The sequence below is a fragment of the Thunnus thynnus genome, chromosome 13 (assembly GCF_963924715.1).
Source record: "Thunnus thynnus chromosome 13, fThuThy2.1, whole genome shotgun sequence".
NCBI lineage: Eukaryota > Metazoa > Chordata > Actinopteri > Scombriformes > Scombridae > Thunnus > Thunnus thynnus.
Window position 1 is genome coordinate 7,224,747 of NC_089529.1, and position 19,617 is coordinate 7,244,363.

Here is a 19,617-nt window from a genome sequence, read left to right on the forward strand (position 1 = left end):
ATAATAATAAAAAAAAAGTGTATGTACCAAAGAACACTGATTAACCTTGTCTTTCCTTAACATAAACATATTTTTTTTACTTTTTAAACTTCAGATTTTGACATTTTCAGATACTTCTAGAGACCCTCCGGCACCCTGTCACTGTTTCAAGTGATGATGGTATGTGATTGCCATTATCGTCTCAGCCTTCACCGCCATTTCAAGGCAGAAAACGCAGGCCGAGAGGGGAGAAGAAAGGGTGAATTGTAGAAGAGCTGATAGGATCAAAAGGCAACTGAGCACAGAAATACTGCAACACAAGTTTACTCATAAAAACCTGGCATTCAAAAGCCTCTTTCAAAAATGAATGAGTGGATGAATGGGACTTCACAGAGCAGTCGAGTGAACGGGGATTTCTGAGCAGGATCACATGCAACTGACTGCAAAGCTGACATATTTAGACGGCAATGAAATACAGACGGAAAGAAAGAAACCGTCTTAATCACGTTTGTTGATGTTAAGACGCGCTGACGTGTACGCAGGGAGGAGAGGAATGAGTCAATACGGGACCTGTGGGTCAATGCAGTAAAGTCTGGGCTTAGTATGTAATCCCTGTTTTATCCTGCTCAGTATAAGCAGTGGTCAGCCTTCCTCAGGCCTCTGTTGAATAATGGAAAGCACTGAAGCAAAGGTTGGGCCACCTCTCAACTTAGATTCTTTGTCCTATGCTGGTTGTCCTGAACTGGTTTATTATGCAACTCAAAATGCTGGAGATGCACTCATGATGAAGATGAAGGGGACTGCTGAGCACACGTGTGCAAATATTCAGTGAAAAAAAAAAAAATTACATCTAGGGCTCATACCTCCACACATTAGTCATAGTTTTAGCTGCGTGTGCAGAGCTATGCAGAGAATCAGAGCAGACTCACGTGCTTCTTTCTCTATCTTTCACACATAAAAAAAGCAGCTGGAAGAAAAGAAGTAGCCCCTTTTTCCCCTGCTCCCACGCACGACTCACAAATCCAGAGCCAGCAGTTCAACTATGCCATACCAGACCTGTGTGTGTGTGTGTGTGTGTGTGTGCACGCACCCATCTTTAGGTAACAGATCCCTCGACAGAAGGGTCATTCAGTCCAATCTTAATGTTTTAACCACATGAAAATAATAAATGAAGCTCAGTCTTATAATGGAACATACAGTGATCGCTATGTTTTCCATCTAATTTTGGTCTGGAATTTAAGTGAATTCTTAAGAAAAAGCTAAAATTACATCTCTCTAATCTTTATTAGCTTATTATCTTTATTTAGCTTAACCATCCACGGACTGCCTCTCATAAAGTGCAAAAACAGAATCACGCTGAAAAATTCATACAAACAGAGTGAAATGTCAATAGTCTGTGAGTAACAAAACAACACTGTGGCACAAATTACTGATAATTGGCTGAATACTGAAAAAATGTCAAAAGTTTAATTAAACTTTATCCTTGCAATGCTAATTTCATGAAAAAAAAAATCAGATGCACATGTGCCAGACAGATGTTTTGGAGTCTATTTGGGATAATGTGATAGTTAATTAGTGGAAGAAAAAAAAAAATACGTGTGCTTGAAATGTCAAAGGGGCATTAGATGAGCTCAGCCGGAGGATGATGATACTCAGACGGTAAGTGAACAGCAGGGGGAGCTAATCTGATACTGAAACATCAACACAGTGTAGCTGGAAATGCTGTGCGCTCATCACCAGAACCTTTACATGAGGAGTAACAAGAGAGACTGACGGATGTAGAAAGTGTCAGGAATGAGACAATAGATATCATTAATGTTAGATGGTCTCACTCATCGAAGCAATAGTGATTTTATCTCTTAGTAATTAAACTGTACAGTTCAGTATCCAGGTGAGAATACATCTTCCTGGTATCTGTTACCTATTTATCAAAACATTAACATCAAGACACACTTGTTTGTGGTGGAGGATCAATCCACCACACACCTTGATATAGAGAACATTAACTACGTTTTAAAGCCAACACAATGCTTGGTAAATATGTACAATGAGCAAATCGACGTGAGTTATTTGAGGATAAGATCATTTAAAGAGGAAAAAAAGCTTTTCTAAAAATATATATTTTTGTGTTTACAGAGGTTGGCTTTTAGTGCAGATCATAGTTTAGCCACCTTTTGCTATAGCACTACATCACTACCTCTACCGCAGTCAATAGACCCATCAGATAATAGTCAACTCTGCGCTGAAAGAAAGACACCTGGGGAGCGAGCGCACGCACATGGAGAAGGACACAGTGAGCATAAAAGACACAGAGCAAACAGATGGAAGTGACACAGTGATAAAAAGAAGAGAACAATTGCGAGGGAAAAAAGATAAAAGAGAGGAAACACAGCTTGTGTATGCACGTGACATGCTTTTTTTGTGTGTGTGTGTGTGTGTGTGTGTGCATATGTCAGTCAGAGACCTTTTGTCTGAGCAGCTTGCTGCGGACGCGGCCCCATAGCTTGGCCCCGGTGTTGGTATGCCTTTTAAGCACAGGGGTCTGTGGCTGGCTGGATAGGTTTTGCTGGTTCTGGTCCACACAGCAGTGCTGCTCCAGACGCTCACACACTGAGTTCAAGTTTACATCCGACACCAAGATCTCCGTCATCCCAAAGCCTCTGAATCCCCCTTCCACCGAACACAGGTGGAGGAAGTAACGCCGCTTACAATGAGGACTAAACCTCTCTCACTGATCACTGGACCAGGTGCTGGAGAGACGTTCCTGACAGGAAGAATTCACCGGCAAAAGAAAAAGAAAAAAAAAAAAAAAGTCTAGATGTTCACTTCAATAAAGAAAAGAAAGATGAAAGTCAGGAGAACAAGATGCTGCCATGGTCTCCTTGATAAGCCTGGTAATAATTCCACGTTGGTGCCTCTCGCTGTGAGCTCATTCCACAGTCAGCTGCCAACATCTCCTCGCTCGTGCAATCTGACTTCCACAACGGCAAACACAGATACAGAGCGCTAGAGCGAGGCAGAGGCAGAGAGAAAGAGAGAGAGAAAAAGAGAGAGAGGAGGGAGGGAGGGAGGGAGGGAGGGAAATGGGGAGGGAGGGGGGGGGGAGTGAATGAGCTCCTGTTGTCACTGAGCGGCCCTGCTTCTCCAGATGTTGATGGACACACCTCCAGAGAAAGGAGGGAGGGGAGGAGGGCGCAATAAACAGTCAGTGAGAAATGAGAGGAGAGAGAGAGGGAGAGAGAGAGGGAGAGTGAAAGAGGGAGTACTGTGTTTTGTTCCGCGCTTTGACCCCTTGTCAACCTTTCCCAGAGCTGGTCACCACACTCATGACGCGAGTGGAGAGGAATGTGATGAGGAGAAAGAGCTGCGTTAAAGCGGGCAGGTAATGAATGATAAATATGAGCAGCAGAAGGATTCACTTTTAGATAAAATGTCAAAAAAAATAAAAACAGCCAAAAACATTACAAGAGGCTTTAAAAGCTTCTCAAAATGTGACACTTTCCTTCCTCCTCCTCTTTTCTCCTCACCATGCTCTTACAGTTCTCTGATTTCTATCATTCCCCTCCTGCTATGAAGGCACTCACTGGGTTTTTTTTCCACTACAATGCTTAACCCTTTTCACTAAGCCTGCCTGTTGACATTGGAAAGTCATTCAAAGACGTCCACATGCACACGCGCTCACACACACACACACACACACATATCCTCGGAGGACACGCGGAGCGAATCACCATCTTTATTCAACAGGACAGCCTGAGCTGGCTGCTGTTAAAAGGCGTATTCCTCTGTATAATGGATCGATAGGGGCAGGGGAGTGTGTGTGTATGTGTGTGTGTGTGTGTACGCTTGTCAAACTCCATCTCCATCCACCGTGTCCTATCCCGTTCAAATTAGAGGAGAAATATATTCTGCTGGGGAAAAGGTTACAGACACCAGGCTGCATTTTTTGAAACCTCGCTACCAGTACGACCGGCTGTCTGCTGAGATGAGCAGTAGCTGTGATTCAGTGGGTGTCTGTGGTGGGTAGACTGATGCCTGCTGATTGTACAGTGATTCATAGGGATTCCGATAAGAAGAGAGGACAGTATGTGCATGTTACACTATTTCCTTGATCTTCTGAAATGCTGGGACACAGCTGTGTTTACTAGGATGGCAAGTAAGATGCATAAATACAATATGTGCTCTGACATAAACTGCTCTCCTTCCTCTCTATTAAATGTGTTTACTTCAACTATACAAATGGAAAGAATCAGGTTGAAGCAAAATGAATAAATAATAACTGGGGAAACATTTTTCTTCACCTCCTGTATTCTCTGATGACACAAAAAGATCACTAAGGTTAATGATTATTGATATTCTCAATGATGATTTAGTGATTTGTCAATTCTATATTCTCTCTATTACAGCAGTTACTAGCTGACAGAGTGTAAGTGAAAATATTGTATTCAGAGGTTACTTTTAAGTCCATGCAGTCCAAACAAAGTCATCATGTCTCTGGCAGGTGTCTCAGACAGCAGTAGACAGTATGATAACAGGGTGTAAAACAATCTGTGTTTTCTGTAGTGAAGATAAAATAGTGAACAGATAGGAAGGGTGAGCAGGACAGACTATATGTCTGACTTTGTGACCGACAGCATAGGAGGAGGAGGAGGAGGAGGAGGAGGAGGGGTGGCGTAGAGGGTTAGAGACCTCAGCCAACCCTCACCGCAGAGTATTTTTAACTTCCAGGGTTCGTAAGTATGAGACATACACACTCCATGCGTCACGTCCTGGAAAGAATGTCTGGGAAAACCATGTTTTGGAAATGGGAGGAAAAAAAAAACCCACAGGGGAGACATGAGATATTTTTGGGGAAAGATGAGAGAGAAAGGGAACGCAGAAATAGATAAGTGTATTTGGACTGTGTATATGTTCACTGTTATGTATGTGTTTTAGATATTTTTGTTGCAAGAGAGTTCTGCTACCACAGCATCCATCAAAGAGATGGTAACATAAGCAGGAAAAAAAAAAAAAAAAGTCCAAATTGAAAACTTCCATATTGGAAGCTCCAGAGGGAAGCCATGTGAAAACTAATGCCTTCATGTGATCTTTTCACTTCAGTCCTGAATTAGACTATATCTCCTTTAAAGGGATGCTCCGATCCAACCCCAACGCAGGGGATGTATGTACCAATACAGACTACCGTGGCACACAACACTAAAGAGTCTAAAATGACAGTAGAAACACTGCATTTAAGCCAGTGATGAACAATATTATATGTGAACTGGACCGATACCCCATCTGTTTAACTTAAAGAAGGTTTATGGATCAGTGCATCCTTAATTGTTTAGTCCACAGTGATGACAAGTTCTCATTACAAGTTAAAAGCCCAACATGATGTCATCAAACTCCTTATTTTGTCTGAACACAGTCTCCAATTTACAAATGAGACAGCTGATTTTTCAATGTCTATCAAATTTTTCTGCTGTCACAAGGAGACATAAAAAAACCCTCTTTTCCTCACGTTCCAGGGGTGTCTCATGTTACTGTCTTCACTTTCTTTATACATACTCTTCTATGACTTCTGTATATTCACACTCCTGAGATTGATTGTTTTTGTTTGTTCGATTTATGAACACCAACAGTCACACACTGTGGCGTGGCGTTGCTCCTTAGAGTAACAGCAGCTTTCCGGCGTCTCTAGGACCGGGTCAACCAGAGTCCAACACTTCACAACACATCACATCAGCAACATCATGGAGTGAACACACATCATCTCCCCCAGCATAGCGTAAACTGTACATTCATATACATATATCCAGGTCCGCCCTCTCCCTAGTGTTAGCTCATGCTTTATTTATGGCACTAAAAACATGCCAATATTCTGTACATGCAGACGTGTCAACCAAGAATACTATGGATTCACACCACTACACACACATTAAAAACACTCCCTGCAGTTCCGCACAGGCTGCACACAGACCGCCACGGTTCCCTTAAACCCACATTTACTCCGTACGTGACATTTAAATGCAAAATAATGACAGGATAGCGATGTGCCAGGATAATATTTATCTGAATCTCGTTGGAACCAAACTATTTCAGCACTCTGATGTTGGTCGGATGGGTTTTGCTGTGCGTAAGATGAGCGGAATAATGGCCCCTTATTTTCCTAAAAAGGGCCGCTCGTAGATAAAAATGTACCGCAGAGATAAATTCACTGTATGCTATTAGAGAGGATGAGCTGTGTGGGGCCTTGAGCTTGTGAGATATGAGAAGAGGAAAGATGCAAGCAGGGGAGGAGGAGGAGGAAGAAGAGGATGGAGTTCAACAGGGAGATAAGATTAAGTTTTCTTGTGGGAATGAAAGGCTACATGAAAGAAAAAAGAGTAATTAGTAAAAGTGGTGATCTGTGAAGTGTTTTTGGTTCCAGGTTTGGTGCTGAGCCCTCATTGCTATGGTGTGAGTGCTTTCAGAGATCACCTGCTGCTCCTACACTTTTTAAAAATTTGCTCTCCATTCTACTTTTTCTTTTTTCCTCTTTGATACTGTGGATCATACCAACTAATCAATTCTTCTTATAATTTATCTATTTTTCTTTAACAAACTGCTTTTGCTGCTGGAAATCTGTGCATCAGAGCTCCAAGGAACAACTTACTTGACACCATTTTTTTAAAAGGGCAATTTAAAGATATTTCATTTTAAAATGTAGTTTATTTTAACTTCAAAGATGAAGGTAAAATCACAATGTGAAAAGGTGAGGAAGCAGATGGTTCAGCCCTGAGTGCCTGTGCTCTGACATCAGGGCCAGTCCTGGCCCTTAATTATAGATGGGCTGGGTGGCACAGCCCCTCGTAAAGCCGCAGCATATGACCAGACAGGAGGGGGAAGGGAGTGTTGAACCAGGTTCTGGTTTACACTCCAGACTCCATCTGGGACTGCAGCCGCTCCCTGACAAGCATTGTGATTCTGTTGATTCTGCGATTCTCCGGCCTCCACTCCTGCAGGCTTCAGCACTGCTCTGCCAATCACAGACACCTTCACGAGCCAGAGATAAATTAATGATCAATTTAACAGCTACAGCGCTCCGACATGAATATGGAGCAGCTCTGAATTCATGCCTGGCTAATGAACATGGGATGGTCCTGACAGTCTGTAATGCAGTCAGTCTGGTGTTTTAGTGTATTTGACATGTAACCTATGAGTGGATGGAAGATGTCCTGGGAATGTTGTACATCTGGCTAAAAAACATCTGCCTGTAAATGTTTTGTAGTTGACCTTCACTGTATTCCCCCTGTGTGTGAGGTTTACTATGATAATTTCCTAATATCATAAGCAACTTGTTCATGAATCCCATCCCAAGTTATAGCTGGAATATTTGACATTAGCATGATCCTGCAATTACAGATTTTTGACTCCAGATTTTTGAATAGAAAGCTGTGGAGTGGCTCTCCTCACAGCAAGAAGGTCCTGGGCTCAAATCCAGCTTCCAGCTGGGGCCACTTGGTGTAGAATTTGCATGTCCTGTCCTGCCTGACCTGTAGTACATGTATGCACAGCTGCTACATCCAATTGTTAAAGGAATATTTTAACATTTTGGGAAATATGCTTATTTGCTTTTTGCAAAGAGATACATGAGAAGATTGACACCATTCTCATGTATGTGCATTAACTATAACGCTAAAACCAGAAGTTGATTAGCTTAGCTTAGCATGCTAGGATCTGTGGGAAACAGCTAGCTTTATAGGTGCTGGTAGGTGGACTTTTGAGCTTTGGACAGAGTCAGGCTAGCTGTTTCCTCTTGCCTCTAGTCTTTATGCTAAGCTAATAATCTCGAGCTCTAGCTGCATAGTCATTGCATAAACATGAGAACAAAATCAACATTCTCATCTAACTCTGCAAAAATGAGTGAATAGGTACAAAATGTCAAACTATTCCTTTAATACAAAAAAATGGGGGATTTTGCTGTAAATTTACAAAGCTAGCCAGAGAGCATTTCAGTGTGTATCTGTATAGATTTTTAAAGTTTTGGCAGCTTGTTTTAAATCATATGTTTTAAGGAGGTTTGGCTGAAAGCATGTATGATTTATTGTATGTTACAATCTGCAGGCACATGTGGCAGAAGCAGGATTCACATGGCCTCAGCTCTGTAATGTTCTTACTGTAAGTCCCTGTGAAGCTGCTAACGGTGGAACAAAGGTGATCATTGGGGGCTTGGGTATCGAAAAATGATGAAATCAAAAGAAAGGGGAAGCGGCCCCCGGCCTATTTGACTTACTCATCAAAAATGACAAAGTGCTGTGTTTTCATCATGTGTGTCTCTTCGAGGCCTGAGATTGGCTGAAATGACAGGGCTGGGTGACATCAACAGCTGCAAGCAGTGTTGAGAGCGGATAATTCAATCAGATTTAATTAGAACGGTCTCTATAAGTATGTTTACGAGATGACCCGCTCCACCTCTTTGATCTCTCCTGCTGCTTTCACTGGAGCTTAAGCAAGAGGAAGGGGAAATAGAGTAAAAAAGGAGGTGCGTGTGTGTGTATGCGAGGGGGGCTTTCAAGGGAGGGTCCTTCAGGGTACTGTGGGAGTGCTAAGATGGGAGTGCAGAGGCAGGAGGGGGTTTGGCGGGGTGGGAAATCACAGCCTTAGGGTGCTCCACAGATTATTCCTTCTTCTCTTTCATCTGCGCCGTTGGGGGGCATCTTCCTCCGATTAACCGCTCCATCACTTATTAAGCACTTTGGAACAAAAGTGGTGAAGGGGAGCGAGGAGGGAAAAAAAGACAAGGAGCTACGGGAAGGTTTCATTAGCATGTAGCTGGAGTCTGTGTTATTGGGTGTGGTTGGATGAGAAGAGAAGAGAAGTGTGTGAGTGCCCACTTATAAACAGAGAGGGAAAACAAAGCATTCAGGATATGAGAAGATATGAGACATAGAGCCTGCTATTTAAATCTATCCACAAATCAGCAGAAAATGTTTAAAACCTGTGTCCCCTTCACTGAAGAATATTTTTGAGTCTCAGTAAATGTGGATGTAGGTGAGGACAGAGAGAGATAAAATGAGGGAAAGGAAACTAAGTACAAAAAGAGGCTGAGAAGCAGAGTGACGCAAGAGCAAATGTTGAAGCAGCAATGCTGCAGGTTCTGCATGACAGACCTGCATCCAAACAATGAGGTCACACTCTGTATACACACTGTTCCTCACATATTTTCCTTACAGTGATTCATGTACTTCCCCTTAATGTGTTGTGATTGCTAACTTATATTTATTGCTCCTCTCTTGATTTATTCTAATGTCTATTTTCATAATCTTATTATTTAAGTCACTCTGCGGTGTACCCACAGAGAGCAATGAGGCAGCTGATGCTTTATATGTGAAACACAAAAATTCAAATGTGTTGTTCCTTGGCTCAAAGTCTATTTGTTCACCAAACAACAGAAATCTTTTCAGGCAAACAACAGTGGAGGTAATTACATCTCATCAACACAGTGAACTTTCTTTAATTACAACTGATCCGCCCATCCCTGGCAAATATTATAGGATAGAATCTGAGCTGAGATAAAACTTGGGTTTGCTTTAAATAAACACCCATGACTCAAAATAGAGTTAAAGCTGCACAAGGCAAATTTGCATTTTTGAAACCCAGAGAAGTGGTTTAAAATAAGTTTTTGGAATTTCTGAAAGTTTAGAATTCATAACTCATGAAGCATCATAACATTAAGAAACCAAAAAAGTGGGTCTATTTTTTTTGTCTTCACAAGTAGGGGAAGAGATTGTGATAAGAAATCTTTCCATGGCAGGTTTAGCCATCATTGCTGCCTCCAGGTTTTTCTGGACTTAGCTTTCACCTACTGGCTTTTGCTGCCCAGTTTAGATCTGTTATTTCCTGTGCACAAGATTTCCAGTTGGTGTCATGCATTAGCTGGTATCAGTTTATCTGTGTAAATAGGGTGAAGCTAAAAAGTAAGTCTCAAGGGAGGGTGACACATTCTTCATACAAATCTCATGTAGCATTAAACTATCTTGGCCTTAAGTACGATCTGGATGTGAACCCACTATGCTGAAGCTTCGTGCCTTCGTGTTGTGCCCTCTGGTTGACTGGGACGAGGCTGGGTTACATCTGAACAGTGTGACCCAGTTCCAGTGATGAAGAGAGTGCAGCCTCACAGGACGACGACGCTGCTGGCCTGCTTGAATAATTCACTCTGGAGAATAAAGTCACGGCTGACTGGATGCAGCCACCTGGAAGATTACACGAACAGGCAGGAGGGAGGTGGGACTAACAGGGACGAAGAGGTGAGCGGATGAATGACATAAGATGAGATGAGAAAGTATTACACAACTGAGGCTTACGGTAAAAAGCACTGATGGTAAACAATTCTGAGTATCTAAATGTTAGGAGGGAGGCAGATAAAGTGTTTTACAGCACACAGGACTTCTGTGTTTAAACCAACTCAGTGTTTTCTTCAGTTTTTGGAAGTTCGTAATGTAGACACTTTTCTTTTTCTAGGATGTCCAATCATGATGCAGAGATGGCGAGCTTTCCATGTTAGACAGGTAGTGGGTGAGCCAGCTCATGCTGACCCCAAACTTAAACTGGAGTTTTGTCGTCACTGTGGAGTTGCCAAGCAACCAACAAAAACTGCAGTGGGTGAAGCGTATGAATGGAAAAGTTTGAAACACGCACACATAGCAGCTGAGGCTGTGTAGCAGGGCTGGACAGCATGAGTGCTCCCAGTGGACGTGAGTTTGCAGAGATTTGGTGGCCAAATCAACCACTGGAGTCCTGAAAGAGATGGGACAAGCCACCAGGTCATTGTCGGAGGCTGCCGAGTGTAGCAGCAACTGGCTTTGGCTGAAGAGAAAGGCCCTGATCTGGGCTGCAAGGTGACCATCAACCTATAGGAAGGGTTAAAAGCGGAGGGGGGCACACCTGGGACGCCAGATGTTGCCCTCTGGAGGTGTCATGGGCTTATCAACGAAACACCAGAGAATGAAGGACGCCCACTTGATGAGCCTAATAGAGTGATTAATCCTACCTACCGCCACTCAAGAAATCAAAGGACTGCTGATTATTTTAAGAGATAGTTACAACAAGTCCTATGAGCTCAATTCAAGATTATCATCAGCACAAAATGTGACTGAGGTGGTGCAGTTTCTCCACGATGAGCCGACTACTGAGAACATGCCTTAATGAAGGACATAAAATCATCAAAGATCATCAAAAAATCTGTTTTGTAAGCTCTGACATTTTCTTCTCCAGCAAAACTGGGTCAGCTATTCCGTTAACTAATTCACAGCATCTTCCAAACCCTCACAAACCCCCCTTTTTTTTACCAATAGAGTAAAAAAAATCCCCCCCAAAAAATCAGTGCAGGGTCAAAACCTCATTATCAGGTGAAGAAACTATCAACATGGAAGTGGAAAATCTATTAATCAATCAATGGAGATTTCAGCAGTGTCAGCTCCCAGCAAGCATCCTGATGATTGGGTTCTTATAAGTCTTTGTGTAACAGTGTTAGCAGTGCAGGCACAGAAAACCACCTCAGGCTAAAGGCTGATGTACCACACTACTCTCTGTCTCCAAGTCTCTTCTTTTCTTCTCCTTCACTCCGCTTTGATTCTCAATCTTTCTTCCTCTTCTCCATCCAATTCACAGATAAAGAAGACGGATTTGAAACTAAATAAGTTAGTGTTTACCACTAATGATCGATACCAAGCAACCACTAGCAGGATTAGTGAAGCTGGATCACAGTGTCTTCTATCTAAACACAGCTGACCCGCCTGCTTCAGCCGCCAGCGTCAGTTTATACTGGAGGGAGGGGAGAAGACACAAGTAGGCAGAGATGCAATCAACCCAAACAACTCCTCCGCAGAGCCTGGACACACACATTCAGTACACATCCCTCTCCTGGCTATTATACAACACACATTACATAATTCAACCAATGTGTGACTCTGTGAAATAGACTTTCGAGGTGCCCTCCCTCATATAACACCCACTCAGCCTCTTTGAAAGCAGGACCAGCAGAGGGAACAGGTACACACTCGAGCTGGCTCCCCCGCCGGATCAAAACATTTCATGCTTCTGCCAGGGACGCTTTTTAAATAGATTGCTCAAATGAATTCATCACGACATGCTGGTTATGCAACAGGCTGTTTCAAGCGAAGCGAGGTACAGAGTGCACTCATCATCTGAGAAACACAAAGAGCTGGAGAAAGCAACATTGTTCTCCAAGGTTGTTTAAACTGGTACATTTCAGTAGTTCATTTCTTAGTGGATTTCATAGTGTTGTAAAGTGACTAATTTCAAATTGTGCATTACTCAAGTTTCGTCTACTCAAGTAAACTTATACGAGAGCGCATGAATTGCTGACACATTAGGGACGGAGCTTTACACTGCTCTTCTCCAGAAGTTTCACATTCCTTAATATGTGACAAAGGCAGAAGATCAAGTTGAAATGCTTTGATCCCTAACATGTTACATGTGGTGTCAGTCTGCTTCACAGCACTAGAACTGGATTTGGTGCGGGTGTAAATACTAGATAACCACAACTGCGGTGATCTCATCTTTTATACAGCTGACAAGTTCAAAACATCCTCCACAGTCTGGAGGGACTTTAGAAACATTTCCTCCACATGAAAACAATTACATCATCATTAGCCTAATGTATGGTGGCAAAAGAGGCCCGATACAGGAGGTCAAACATTCAAGAAGCCAATAAAAAGAGATTTGCTGTTAACAGCCAGGAGGCTCTGAGAGAATTACATAATTCCTTGAATCTACCTAATAACCATTATTGTGATATGTTTAAATCATTTTAACTCATTACAGCATATTTATATCTGCCATGTGAGGAATGCTTTGTGTGATTAGGGAAGACAAACACCTGTCCGGGTGGCCAGATGTCAGTCCGGCTGCACATTTGTATGGTATGAATGGGAAAGGAACTGCATTGTCTGCTGTGGTTGCAGACTGTAAAAACAATGTATCTGATTTAATAAAGCTTCTGTTCTGGACAAGATGTTTTCAAGAGTGGGAGGGGTTTCCGATATTTACTGATAAAAATAAAAACAAATTAGATGAAGACTTCTGCCATTAGCACACCAGCGAGGTCAGAGTTTATGCAGACTGCACAGTCCCAGCAGGAAACGAGCAGTCTTCCTCCCTTGCCCTGGGACAGGAAGTCATAAAGCAGGATCAAACGCCTGGCACTGTGCTCACGGTCCTGCCATATGAACAACTAAATGTCATGGGAAGTCCTGAAGTGGAAATGCTAATGACAACTCAAAGCCTTTGCAATAACCGAAGTTATGAAAACTTGATCCATCGAAGGTAGCTGGATGTTTGCAGAGTGTAGAATCTGTACATGAGGCAGAAACACTATTAATGATGAGTCAGAGGTTCTCTAAGTGGTACGCTACCTAGCTGCCCGGTTTCTTGTACATTTACATTAAACATGGAGAGGCTGTGTCGCACTCAGATTAGTGGAGTGGAAGGAATATGGAAAGGTCAGCAGGACTTGCTGAAATGTGAAGAGAGAGTCAACAAACACAAAAGCACGAAGGTTTGAGCCATGACCTGAAACGACTGCGCCTTAAGAGTAAAGACAGAATAAAAAGCCTTACAAAATCCTTATAGTATTTATATGTTAAGTACTTCTTAACTAGTCCAGTTTAGACTAAAACCCTTTAAATCTCACACTTATCCTACAGTATGTAAACACCTGCCAGGCATTTATTAGTTTTGGCTATTTATTTGCTTTTGACCCACTACTGTTATGTTTAGATATGAATCTGAACATCATAAACCACGTCTCCACCACTGTTCATCATCTTCTGCTTACATTAGGGTTAAAGATCACAGTCTAGATAAGACTACAGGCTTAATGCACTATTTTAAAGGACCCTGCATTCGCTTTAAATCTTGATACAAGCCTGGGAAGAATACTATTAATAAATGTAGTTCCCTCAGCCAGCACTTTTCATGTCCACTCGTTTGTCTCTCTGCCTGCCGGGCAAATTCAGTATGCGTGTTTGTGACTTGGGGGGTGGGGGGGTGGGGGGGCTTTCTCTCTCTCGACTCACCCATGAACATGGTTAGATCACTACAGGAGCTGAGCAGATGCCTACCAAACACCCCGCCTTCATGCAGAAACAGCATGCAGCAACCCAAAAATAACAGCTGCAGTACCTCAAGCTACTGATTAAGAGTCAGCTACTGTTTCATCTTCATATGGTGTAGAGGAAACACAAGCTAAACGCTCGGTATCAACCGAATCATGACTTGGCACGAACTGCGTCTTCAATCCCTCGTTGTACTTCCCTCAAAGAGAAATTATATTTTGTATATCTCAAGTCGCCTACTGTATTTGTAGCAGTATATTTCAACACCTTTTTACATTCAAATTACAATTCTGAAAATGTCCACTCCCCTGTTCCACCTTTTCAAAGACAGGCAATGAAAACAAGCAGAAAAGTGGAGGCGACGTTTCGATTCGATCACTGAGGATTTGTGAAACCTGTTAAAAATTACTGATAGCATTCTTTCTTCACTAACTTGCAACTAGCAGAAGCATTGTGCACCTCCACAAGCACAGTCCTGTTGGTGTTTTCATTCCATGTGTGAGCCACTGGAGCTTTAGAGGCCAGGCATATAGACAGATGTGACAGCTTACTGAGGCATACACACACACACAGATATAGAAGTATTTCAACAAAGACTGTGAGGCTCGAGGACAAAGAGCATCCAAGAATCTGCATATGGTTCTTGGCGGACAGCAGGGGCGAGGCTCATCTTTCAAAAATTATTGGAATTTTCAGCAGGGATGTCAATGAACAACACAGTGGAAATGTGACTGGAAAATAACAGACACACAATATGAAAACCCCATATGACCGTGATGGTTGGAGCAGTTGCTGTTTTTCTGCTGTTTCTCCCATCTTTTTGGGTGAGGCCTCCTGATTTTGTTCAAACATCATTAAATCTGGCCCACTTCTGCTGATACAAAATGTTGTTGTTGGATTGCGGATGTTTTACAAAGCTTCTCCTTTCTACTGAGGTTGTCGAATGGAAAACCAGGATGTCGGTAATCTCTCTGACACACTATACGGCCTGACAGATTCTTATGGACACTTCTGGGGAAACGTTTTAGAGGAGAAACGCTACACGGTAGTCAGGATATAGTGGGCCACGTGTGGTGAACAGGGACATCACGCTTGCAATTCCTGCAATGATCAACTAAGGTAAAATTGTGTTTACAGTACAGCAATACAAAGTACTTTGGATCAATGCCTCCACTATGCAGTATAACACAAGAAAGCATTCTGCCATGAGTATAATTTCTCTTTTCCTGGTGTAGACAGCCACCCCCTTGTCTTCTCTACAATATCTCCAATTCCTAGAAGAAAACAAACCTCACGCAGGCCCCAGTGCAGATAAACCATGCTGCATAATGAGGTGCAGAACCGCAGTGGGCAAATACTTGCTCAATCTAAGACCCCAGCTCTGGCCATGTGGAAAGCATCGAAGTTCCTGCACAATTATCACATCTAAACAAACGGCTGAGGAGAACGTTCGAACAAAGTGGCATTCGGGCAAACTCTACAGCTTCATAACTGTCCGATCCAATCACCGGCTTCCCTCAGAGAACTGTGGGTTAAAAAACAAAAGCGGGCCAGAGCAGACGTCAGCTACAGATGGATATCCATTGCATCTCACCACTGTAGGAACAGCTCTGGTCCCCTGACTGGCCACTTGAAAGGCAGATCGAGCTCTCCATGCTGGGGACACTGTGTGTTGCTGAGGCCCATTTACTTTAATATGTGCAGGGAGGCTGCCAACAACAACAAGAGTGAAAGGGAGGCAGAGTGGGAGAAAGTATTCTGGTCTCACTGGGATTTTTGGGGATAAAAAATACAGAAGCGCATCTGGTGGTCAGAGACTTGGTTCTGGCAGTGATGTGAAATCTTATTAAGAAAGAAAAGACAGAAAAGGCAGAGAGAGAGAGAAGCTGAGAGATGTCTCTGCAGAGCTGTTCAAACAGTCAACCAAGGACGAAGGAGGAAAGTGTGCAGAGCAGAGGGGGGATTGCTTTCAAGAATTGGTTCCACATTTTGGGAAATGCAGTTATTTGCTTTCTTGTTGAGACTTTGATGAGAAGATTGATATCACTCTCATATCAGTTTGTTCAAGATAAGATACAGCCAGATGCCAGTCAGCTTTTTACACGTTTTTGTACAGATTAAACAAGACATAATGTGCTAATTAATGTGCTTTAGAGGTGTTGGTAGGTGGATTTCTCTATATTCCTTAGAATATATACTATGGATTTGACATAATAACTAATAACTTTAATATATAATATCATAATTTTCATACCACCCTTAAACTGTGGGTAAAACCCTGGTAACAGATCAAAGAGGACAGAGCAGAAATTAAGAGGACATCTCCAGTCTGTAAGGAGATACACTCTCTTATGGTGGAGAAGCGTTTGTGTGGTCACACACAGAGGACACTCAAGCATCAATGTGGGGATTTCACAGACCCACAGCTGAGGTGAACCCTAGTCAATCCATGGTTTGAGCCTCGCAGTGCGCTGGCAGGCAGAGCCAAGCATGAAATGAGCTTTACCCCACAGAGAGTCAGACTGGGACCGTGATGAGAGGAACGAGGTGAATCTCTTCCCCCCAATGTCATCTGTTGTCTATAAATCCACAGCTTGAGAGCAGCGAGGGGATGTGTGTGTGTGTGTGTGTGTGTCAGGTTCATTTTGTAAATTAGAAGAAAAGAAAGAACGCACTGGAACAAGGGGAAGAGCCTAAATTAAATCTGGAATGTCAGAGGATACAAAGAAAGAAAAACAAAAGCGGGAACACAAGGTGGGAGTTTAATCAAATGAAAGAATGATTTCTCTTTGATACTGAATAAAATATACAGTATTTTGTCACCATTTGTTGGTCTGCTAGCAGTAGTCCCATAACATGAAAACTAGATGAGATTTGATTTTTTATAAACACAGCAGGATGACAAAGACAGCGAGGAGTTTTGGGTGTTAACCAAAAAGTCGGCTTGTCATTATTAATGACTACTTCTTGCTTCTCTCTGTGCTCTGGAGTCCAACTGTAAAGTCTCTGTATTATCCTTTTCAAGTCTCAGGCTCCAACGTTACGTATTTAGCAGCTGAAACAATAAGAGAAGCGATGGGAAATTTTAATAACAGGCCATTTAACTGATCCTGATGGTCAAAACGGGAACATCGGCTCTCTCACTCTCACGGTTTTATCTGAACGTAGAATTTGACGACCTCTGTGTTCAAATGTGACACTCTTTGTATTAGCTGACCCCCCCTCCCCTCCCCACACACACACACACACACCCTCCAGACTGTTTCCAATTATTTCTGAACCCCTACTCTTCCATGAGACTAAAGGGTGGTAGTAAATGTGTCTCTCTGGAGAACATTTCATTTCTCCGGCTCTGATGAGCTCCTTTGTTCTCACTTTAACTCTCAGCTTCATATAATTGGCCACCATCTGGGGCTCTCATTCCTATTCTCTTCCTCTTCTGTGTCCCTCTAACCGTCCTCTCCACGTGCGCCACATATGCATGTTCATGGTAGGAAATCATACATCTGTTGTCAATCCCTTCCACTTTCCCGAAAGATTATGTAATGTTATAATGAGGACCAATTACCAAGCAGGCTTGCCCTTGACATCTCGGAGGTTCAGCCATTACTTTGGAGAGAAGCGTGTTTGTATTTTTCTTCTGTAAAAACGACAGAGAGGTACAAATGGGATCGCAAGGGAAAAAGACAGCGATGTGAAGGAGGTCACGGAGATCCTTTGGCCTTTAAATAGCCTGTTTATATTCTCACTTTATTCTTTCATGGGGTCTTCAGTCATCAAACAGCTACAGCAAAACTTTTCTGCTTTGCTCTTCCTACACAGTTCACTCTTTTTCCTTGGCTGAATCAAAAATGTCTGTCCAACGCCTCCGACTTGTACCGTCCAGCAGCTGAGATTTTAACCAGTTCTGGCATCCTGTTACTCATAACAGATTCAGAATTTATTGTTCATCATGTTCCAAGTAGAAATTCGTAATGTTTCACTTTATTTAGAAAGGCCTAAAACTGTTGGTATAGTTGGAGAAGTTCTCTATGACAATACCCAGGATACCAACAATAACTCCAAGATTTGAGATACTAATACTGACTCCACTTTCTTTGCTGCAGTTTAATACTGTCGTCTCCAAACTAACATTTCACTTGGTTTTGCTGCTGGCATCCTTGTATTGTTTTCTATAAGAATATGTCAATACATTAGGATTCCTCATGCTTGTATTTTACTCCCAGTCTTTACCATCTGAGTAAAACCTAACAAAAGCTTCTAGCTGGACAAATGTGTCTTTCTTTTCCCTTCACAATCACACATCAACTAGATTTGGCAGGTCAGAGGATTTTCCTATTCTGCTCACAAAAAGGAAAAAAGTGTGTATCTGCACGTTTGCATGATCTAAGAACGCTTACAGGAGTGCATGTAGTTATTTAGGGCATGTATATCCCTAGTGGAGGGGAGTGGATGTTTTTAAGTGGGAACAAAGGCTGTCTAAGTGAGGGGTTGTGATGGAGGAGCTTCTTTGTGGGGAGATGACAAGGAAAGACTAAAAATCCAATCAAAACGCTGCTTTCAGCTCCACTGATCAAGGGTCATTTGATGAGGAAGTCGGCTTAATTGGGACTCATCAATAAAAAAAAAGCTCCATATGTTGAAACACAGACAGACTATGAGGGATGAGCCTCATTAAAAATCATAGTGAAAAAAAAAATCTGTACCGGAAACATAAAGAATAAAATAAGTGGATTTAGTAAACAAGCGATGAGGACTTTGTTATTGAATGAATATACATACTCCATTAATCTACAACCCCCACCCCAACACACACACACACACACACACACACACACACCTAGCCAGACAAAGGAGACATGCTAATAAACACCAGGTAATGTGGCAGGCTGAAGTTATTCATATCATTTACAATACATTAGCCCATCACCCAGTTGTGTGCATGTATGTGTGTGTGTCTTCTCCCAGGGGGTGGGGGGCTGAACACACACAGCGGGGTCCCATCTGTTAGTGTTGTTGATGGCTCTGTGTGTGTGTGTGTGTGTGTGTGTGTGTGTGTATGTATGGCTGCAGGGTGTGTGTGGTGTGGAAACATGACAGATCACAGCCCTAAATGACAGGGGGCAGAAACAAAATAGATGACACCATCTATTAGATGATAATTTATATTAATACCTACACACTGGAGCATGAACACACACGCACACCCTCATTAAAACCTCTGAGCTCAATGTTCAAAGCAAATACTACATGAAATACTACCACCCTGCATACCCCAGAGGCAAGACATTTTTTAACAAAAATAATCAGTTGGGAGTTCTGGGTACAGTTTCCATAGAAAAAGAAAGAAAAAATAATTATTTTGTTCCCCTTAATGTTAATTTTATGCTACACTGAAACAGAATCTAGAGACTGTTTTGTTTAGATGACGATAAAATATAAAGAATCCCAAAAATCTGTTATCAGATTTTCATTTTGTGCTGATTTTGCTGCCAATTCCTATATCTGCGCACAACTATTTTTACAATTTTTC

The 19,617-nt window shown here is 42.3% G+C and overlaps 1 protein-coding gene across 5 annotated transcripts in view; it reads right to left on the bottom strand.

Annotated features, from left to right (window-relative positions):
- abr (ABR activator of RhoGEF and GTPase) overlaps positions 1-19,617 on the bottom strand; it is a 131,754-nt gene that overhangs the window by 12,405 nt on the left and 99,732 nt on the right. Inside the window, exon 1 of one of the 5 annotated variants that reach the window (XM_067607566.1) lies at positions 2,444-2,987. The exons of the other annotated variants lie outside the window; for them this stretch is intronic. Within the exon in view, the coding sequence (XP_067463667.1) occupies positions 2,444-2,629 (186 nt within the window). The 5' untranslated portion in view covers positions 2,630-2,987. Of the gene's footprint in view, positions 1-2,443; positions 2,988-19,617 lie in introns of those variants that run through there. 5 annotated transcript variants of the gene reach the window in all.